Source organism: Mustelus asterias, chromosome 14, assembly GCF_964213995.1.
Source record: "Mustelus asterias chromosome 14, sMusAst1.hap1.1, whole genome shotgun sequence".
Classification (NCBI taxonomy): Eukaryota; Metazoa; Chordata; class Chondrichthyes; order Carcharhiniformes; family Triakidae; genus Mustelus; species Mustelus asterias.
Genome location: NC_135814.1, coordinates 104,531,369 through 104,539,493, shown reverse-complemented (window position 1 = coordinate 104,539,493; position 8,125 = coordinate 104,531,369). Strand labels below are relative to the sequence as shown.

At 43.5% G+C, this 8,125-nt stretch overlaps 1 protein-coding gene across 2 annotated transcripts in view; it reads right to left on the bottom strand.

Annotated features, from left to right (window-relative positions):
- Positions 1 to 3,817: 3,817 nt before the first annotated feature.
- Positions 3,818 to 8,125, bottom strand: part of traf3ip1 (TNF receptor-associated factor 3 interacting protein 1) — a 94,523-nt gene continuing 90,215 nt past the window's right edge. Inside the window, exon 15 of one of the 2 annotated variants that reach the window (XM_078229088.1) lies at positions 3,818 to 4,356. In XM_078229088.1, the coding sequence (XP_078085214.1) occupies positions 4,191 to 4,356 (166 nt within the window). In that variant the 3' untranslated portion in view covers positions 3,818 to 4,190. The remainder of the gene's footprint in view (positions 4,357 to 8,125) is intronic. The other variant, XM_078229087.1, reaches the window with a different exon arrangement.

The window sequence follows — 8,125 nt, the reverse complement described above, 5'->3', positions numbered from 1 at the left end:
GTGTTTCCTGTAGCTGGGAAATCTAGAACACTGGGTAACAGTGTCAGGATAAAGGGATCAGCCATTTAGGACCAAGAGACGTCTTCACTCAGAGGGCTGTGAATCTTTGGAATTCTCCACTCGAGAGAGCTGTGAATGCAAGGCAGAGGTCAATAGATTTTTGGGTGCTGAAGAAGTGAAAGGATATGGGAGCAGTGCGGGGTGGCGGAATTCAGGAGATGGTCAACCATGATCTTGTTGAATGGCGGAGCAGGCTGAAAGGGCCAAATGGCCTCCTCCAGCTTCAATGAAGAAAAGGATTTAAAGATTCAAAAAATAATTGAAGCTGAAGGCCACTAGATTGCACCTAATGTTTGAAATGTACGCTCAAAATTCGGCCTGACAAGTTTGCTTGTGCAGGTGGGGGTCAAAATTGCTTCTATTAATTCTCAGCTGACACAAATGTTGCTCCAAGGCAGTACCATACATAAGAGTTTGGTTAATTAACCTAAAAGGGAATTTACGAAGTCTGCCATTGTCATGAGGAATGCACACATTGCACACACAGCTTAAAGAAAGACATCCTTATTTGAAAGCACTACTTTTCCAGGCCGTGATGGGAAAGATCTTTCCAGTCTTGTGCATGTTAAAATTGAATAATCACAGAATCCTACAGAGCAGAAGGAGGCCATTCAGTCCATCGAGTCTGCACCGACCACAATCCCACAGGCCCAATCCCCACAACCCCATGCATTTACCCTAGCTAGTCCCCCCTGATACAAAGGGGCAATTTAGCATAACCAATCCACCTAATCTGCACATCTTTGGAATGTGGGAGGAAACCGGAGCACCCGGAAGAAACCAACGCAGACACAGGAAGAACGTGCAAACTCCACACAGACAGTGACCCAAGCTGGGAATTGAATCCGGGTCCCTGGCCCTGAGGCAGCAGTGCTAAGCATTGTGCCACCGTGCCACCGCAGTGAGGAATAGTCAGGTCGACGACACTACTTTCTTGTAAACATGCATTGAGTTTTTAACTAGTCTTATTGTTGGCTTGGAATTTGGGAAGAGTTAAAAAAAAACCCTTCTGTACCAAATAGTTGGACTGCCCTAGATAAAAAAAAACAGCTTGTAACGCTGCAATTCTATTTGAGGGGGTGTTAGTAATCTTCAATGGTATAACTGGACATGAGACAAGGATATCCAACCGGTTAGTTACTGGGAAGCATTTGAAAACAAATAGCAGGGTCTGATTACTAGTCCCAAGTACTAAAGATAATATATTTTCCAAATTGGCAAACAAGTTCATCAACAATAAATTTTTAAATAGTCAAGTTCTGGGCACTGAGCCCATTTAATGTCCTAATGTTCATAAACCATCCAAAATAACCCTACATTAACAGGAAAAAGGAAAGAAACGCTAACTTTTGTGCACATATTCCTGACATGCAGCAAGTGGTGGTTTGGAATGGGAAGGACTTGTGTGGTTCCTGTCGAAACAGCATTTTCAGACATGTTCACCTTCAGAAGTAAAAATAAACTTATGAATTTTCATTGGAAAGTATACCACATCAATTCCCAATTTAGCCGCCAGCTTCATCATAATCCTTACTCCTCAACCATCTCATACCCACTATGCAAACTGTCTGCAACTCCAATGGCCAGTTATTGCTTTTGTAGCTAAAGTAGTTGCTGAGAAGACATTGGGCAAAATTTTACTGGCACACCCGCCTGAGGTTCATACGATCCCGGCCCAGGCCAACAGGGAATGCCGTTCTCTGAGCCTCATCTGCCCCTGGAATCTAGGCGGGCGTGCCGGTAAAATTCCGGCCATTGTGTCTTCTGACATCAATGCACAACCCAAGGCTCTGTAAGCCAAGAGGTAATATTTCACCAGTTGTGCTCCCAAACAGTGCTCAATACTTCATTGTGTTCTTGGGTATAGTTAATGAAGGGCAATGTTTCCATCCAGTGAGCATTCAATAAGGCCTATGCTTTGTTTCACTAGTTAACAAAGCTGTATACATATGTCAGTGCAATGAAACTATTTTCATTCACCAGGTTGTGTCACTGACTTGGTGTCTTGTCCCATCTGCTTCACAGAACCATGAATTCTATGTTCTCATCAGTTCACAGCTAAGTAGATGAAGTGTTTGTCTGTGCTTGTGATGTTTTGCAGGCAATAGTAGAAGCTTTATGACGTAATCTATTATGGTTCCAAAACCAATCATGCTTAACACCTTAACTGAAGATAACCGATCACTTCTTGGTGATCTTATCGAAGTGGTGATGTAACACTTTAAACCATAATGACAAGAACCTGAATCTGATCATCTACATCATTCCTCAAGTATCATCATCTATTGTTGTACTGACTGCATTTTCATCATCTGTTATAATGTCAGAATTTGGGGGTGTATCGAATCGCAGAGCCCTAGCTGTATTAATCCATACATTACAGGAAAATTCACTCCCTCGTGTGAGGTAATGATACAGTTAAGGGTCAAAGAACAAAGAACAGTACAGCACAAGAACAGGCCCTTCGGCCCTCCAAGCCTGCACTGAGCATGTTTACCTATCTAACCAACCGCTTATATCCCCGTTTGTTCATGTGCCTATCAAGATAAGTCTTAAATGTGCTAATGTAACTGCCTCAACTAGCTGGTAGTGCAACACCCATTTACTTTCTTTATAAAGACTTTCAATATCCATAAATGAAAGTAGTAAAATAATTAACTTTCAGGTCCATCGGCTTGAAGTGATATGAATGAACATGATTTGTTTCATATACAAGAGAAACAGGAAGTGCTGGATAAACTCAGTAGGTCTGGCAGCATCTGTGGAGAGAGGAACAGAGTTAATGTATTAATGCCGTATGCCTCTTCTTCGGAGCTGAAGAGGGATAGAGATGTGATGGATTATATGGTTGGAGAGCGGGGTGGAGGAGGTGGAGTAGAATAGAAGGTCAGGGACAGGTCGGAGATAAGTTTAAGTTTATTTATTAGTGTCACAAGTCGGCTTACATTAACACTGCAATGAAGTTACTATGAAAATCCCATAGTCGCCACACTCCGGTGCCTGTTCGGGCACACTGAGGGAGAATTTAGCATGGTCAATGCATGGACTATGGGAGGAAACCGGAGCACCCGGAGGAAACCCACGCAGACACGGAGAGAACGTGCAGACTCCACACAGAGAGTGAAGGTTCACCAGGCTAATTCCGGGTACTGATGCATGAGGAGAGATTGACTAGGTTAGGATTGTTTTCGCTGGAGTTCAGACGAATGAGGGGGGATCTTATAGAGGCTTATAAAATTCTAACAGGACTAGACAGGGTAGATGCAGGAAAGATATTCTCAATGGTTGGCAAGTCCAGAACCAGGGGAATCCAGAACGCACGCAGACATGGGAAGAACGTGCAGACTGTGCACAGACAGTGACTCAAGACGGGAATCAAACCCGGGTCCCTGGCGCTGTGAGGCAGCAGTGCTAACCACTGTGCCACCGTGCTGTCCTGCCACTGTGTCGGAGAGATTGATAAAGATGTCATGAATACAAGACAAAGGGGGTGTCAATGAAGTCATTAAGGACTAAAGAAGGTGCTGATAGTGGCATAAAGGTAAGATGGCAGAATGTTTGTTTCATCCTGGCCTCGAGCAATACCCCCCCAACCATGGTTTTAGACACCGCGCCTGTCTAAAACCATGGTTGGGGGGGGGTATTGCTTTTTTGCCTTGATGCTGCAATGAGGTCTATTGCGGGAGAGAACACTCTAGCTTCGCTGAAAACATTCAAGAATTTGTGGGAAGAGTAACAGTCAGGAAGAGTAAAATTTCCTCTGATCAATAATTTTACCATCCTGCTTTGAATTCACATCAACTGTTTTGCTAAAATCACCAGCAAGAATTTCAGCCCAAAGAAGGTAAGCAGAGAAGAAAACAGCACAAATCCTGCTTTCACTCTGCAAGCTATTTATAAACATTGCTTTTATTTGATGTACGCATTTGCTTTCTTCAAACTAGGCAAGATAATAAGCTCTCTAGTGGAATGCAAATGATTGGAGAGATAGGAATGCGAAGAAATGTCTTTGTTACCCATGTTCACGTTATTTATCAGTCTGCTGTCCTACAAGGTCCCTCCTCCCCATCATTCTTCACCTTATTTGCTGAACCGGTCCCTGTGCCGACTGTGCAACAGTCTCTCCTCTCTCACGTTCTTGAGGAGAAGTTAATACTTGAAATCATCTTCTGGATCTTGTCCTCATTTTTCAGTATGTTTGCCTTGACAGCACAATTCTTATCCTGCTGATCCTTGATCAGTTGTTCCAGTTCAGCGAGTTCAGTCTTTAATGGCTCCACGGCTGTGTCTGTGATACTGCAAGGACAAAAAAAATTAATTTACGCACGCAAGTGAGCAATGTGGTCATTACTGCCACAAAAAACTGAAAAGCTACACAGGTTTCAGCAATTGCGCCGGTGAAGTAAGTAATAGTTTGGGAATGCGGTCCATCATGCCATAGTGGAGATGTGCTGAGTGATCCTAGAATCATAGAATCCCTACAGTGCAGAATGAGGCCATTTTGCCCATCGAGTCTGCACCGACCACAATACCACCCAGGCCCTATTCCCATAACCCAACGTATTTACCCTGCTAGTCTCCCTGACACTAAGGGGCAACTTAGCATGGCCAATCAACCTGACCTACACATCTTTGGAGTGTGGGAGGAAACCGGAGCACCCAGAGGAAACCCACGCAGACACGGGGAGAATGTGTAAACTCCACACAGACAGTGACCCGAGGCCAGAATTGAACCCGGGTCCCTAGCACTGTGAGGCAGCAGTGCTAACCACTGTGCCACCGTGGCAGCTCCTGTCACTTATGTTAAATGATTACTAAGATATCCTCTGCCTGATAATCCCTGACTGAAAAAATTGTTAAAAAGAGAGAAAGGACAGTATTACTTTTTTGATCAGAAGACACCCATCAATGATTGTGAAATCAGTTGCAGTCCTTTCTTGGGAAGACAAGGCATTAACGGATATGCAGAAAAGGAAAGGAATTGGGATTAAAAAGATGAAAAGCCACTATGCATTAAAAAAATAAATGTTTAACAGCTGTTCCCATGTGGACCACAGATACGTACGAGCAACAAGTCAGCCAAAGGTCACAGGTGTGCAAGTCAGAGACGCCAATATTCAAACTGTAGATCTCTAGTCAGACTACATCTAAAGTACCACTTCTTATCACCACATCCAGTTCCCATCCCAAGGAGGATATTCAAGCTTTGGAAATAGTTTCGAGAAGAGTTGCTTAGCCGATCTCTTGCACCAGAAGACGGAGTTATAATAAAATAGCAGAAGTGTGATTTTCAAGGAGAAAGCAACAAGAAAACGACCAAGAGTATATAAGATAGAGCAAGAACTGTTCAGAAAAGCTAGGTCTTGAACAGGCCTTCAAACTCAGTCATGATGGAAGGACAGGGGAGTACAGCTTCAAATGAGAACAGGCAAATTTACCAATGATGGGAAGTAGTTCTTCATATAAGGAACGATTAACACGTAGAATGAATAGGCTTTCATGAAGAGTAATGGAGGCATACAGTTTGAAGATGGATACCATGATAGGAAAACTAGATGGATGAGTCACAAGAGGTCAAATAGTCTTCCTCATCACTGTATACCTTGTGATTTGAGAGTGGATTCTACAGTGTGAGTAATAAGTGTAAGTTAGATGTATAAGCGTTAGGTGAGATTCCTTTATCAATCTGAAAAGAAAAGGTACGTTAGAACAGGGCCACTAAGACACTGTTGTTAGAAATCTATTAAGGATTTTTTTAAACACAGTGACATTTTCAAGTGAGCAAATGAGTGTAATCACCTCCATCGCAAGTCAGAGCTTGTGTCCCACCCACCCCATTCCCAAGATCACAATTAAAGAACTTGATGAAGTGTGGGCGGATGGTGGGGGGACGGGGCTGATGAAGAGGAAGAGAGGAGAATGTGATCACTCATCTAAAGAAGCAGATACACAGTTACGTTTAATTTTGTTTATTAGTGTCACAAGTAGGCTTACATTAACTCTGCAATGAAGTCACTATCAAAATCCCCTCGTCGCCATACTGCGGTGCCTGTTCGGGTACACTGAGGGAGAATTTAGCCAGCCAATACCCCCTAACCAATACGTCTTTTGGATTGTGGGAGGAAACCGGAGCACCCAGGGGAACCCATGCAGACATAGGGAGAAGGTGCAGACTCCACACAGACAGTGACCCAAGCTAGGAATCGAACCCGGGTCCCTGGCGCAGTGAAGCAGCAGTGCTAACCATTGTGCCACCGTGCCGCCCAGTTAAGTGACGAAAGGAGCACAGGCATTGTTGCATTGGATTGGGGTCATTTTCTTTCATTCCCAGCTGAGCGTGTGCTACATCGCCCAGCCAGATTCTGGATGTCACACATTCTCGCATAATTGACATTTGATTGAATTAGAAAACAAACCATTCTGTGCAATCCCCATTCAAATTAAAAATTTCACCAAACTGCACAGAGGCGGAATTAATTCAATAAACATTGTGGATTTGTTTTAAAATAGCCTCTGTAGATCAGCCAAAAAGATATTGTTCAGATAGACACAGAGCGCCATCTGGAGCCCTTTTGTCTGCTTCCTAGTTGCAGACCAATCATGCACTCTGATAATAAATTCTAGCAAGTCTTTCTGTTCGAAAATGCAGAAAACATCATGCACCTATATGTAGAGTATTCCTTTCAAAAGAAACTCCACCACCACAAACCGTGGGAATTTCTGTCCACCCAGGGAGAAAATGACCAGCTCTGCGCTTCAAAGGAAACTTATCTATATGGGGTTCCCGGTCTCAAATGCAGTGGCTAGCACTGCTGCCTCACAGCGCCAGGGACCTGGTTTGATTCCTAGCTTAGGTCACTGTCTGTGTGGAGTCTGCATGTTCTCCCCGTGTCTGCGTGGGTTTCCTCCGGGTGCTCCGGTTTCCTCCCACAATCCAAAAGACGTGCTGGTTAGGTGCTAAGTTCTCCCTCAGTGTGCCCGAATAGGCATCAGAGTGTGGCGACTAGGAGATTTTCACGGTAACTTTATTGCAGTGTTAACGTAAGCCTTACTTGTGCCACTAATAAATAAACTTACAAACTTAATTTTGGTACTGTACCAGCAGACAGACCAATGGAAAAATATACAATGGAAGACACAGGCTTGTCAACTTATAATACAAGGCACTAGATGGACATTATTGTGGAATCTGTACGATTTAGAATGGATTGAGAAAGTCAAGGATTCAGGCATTTGATGAAACCAGATGACTAAAGATGCACTTGCACCAACCGAGTAACTTCTGGCAACAGTCAATAAAAACAAAGTTGATAATGGAAACCTCAAGCAGGTCATTGAGCTGAAATACAATTCAAATCCCTTTTTCTTTACAAATGACTGGCATTCACTGGCAAAAAATAATTTCAAGTGCCAGAATGAAAGGATGCCTATCAAAGGCAGAAGGAAAAGACAGAGGGCTGAGGGGAGACTTGACAGAGGTCTACAAAATTATGAGAGGCCTAGACAGGGGTGGATAGTCAGAGGCTTTTTCCCAGGGTGGAAGAGTCAATTGTAAGGGGGGCATAGGTTTAAGGTGAGCGGGGGAAAGTTTAAGGGAGATGTGCGGGGGAAGTTTTTCACGCAAAAGTGGTGGGTGCCTGGAACGCGCTGCCAGAGGTGGTGGTGGGATCAGGCACATTAGCAACATTTAAGAGGCATCACAATGGGTACATGAATGGGGAGGGAATAGAGAGATGCAGTCCAAGTAAAGGCAGAAAGTTTTTTTTTTTAGTTAGGACATCATGATCGGCCTGTTCTTGCGCTGTACTTTTCTTTGTTCTTTCTTTGAAAATGTGCATAGTGTGCCAGAAAACTTAAAGAAAAGAGACTTAGAATATTGCCATCAACCCTGGCAAAATTAAAAATGACAAATATTGTTACCTACCTGGGCTCTGCCTCTTCTCTACTTGCCAGTTTAATAAATGTTATTACCCTGTGCTATTTTCTATTCAACAATAGCTAGCATTGGGAAAAACTGTTCAAAGCTCCTAAGGATAAGATGGAGCAGGATAGCAGAGAGGCAGCA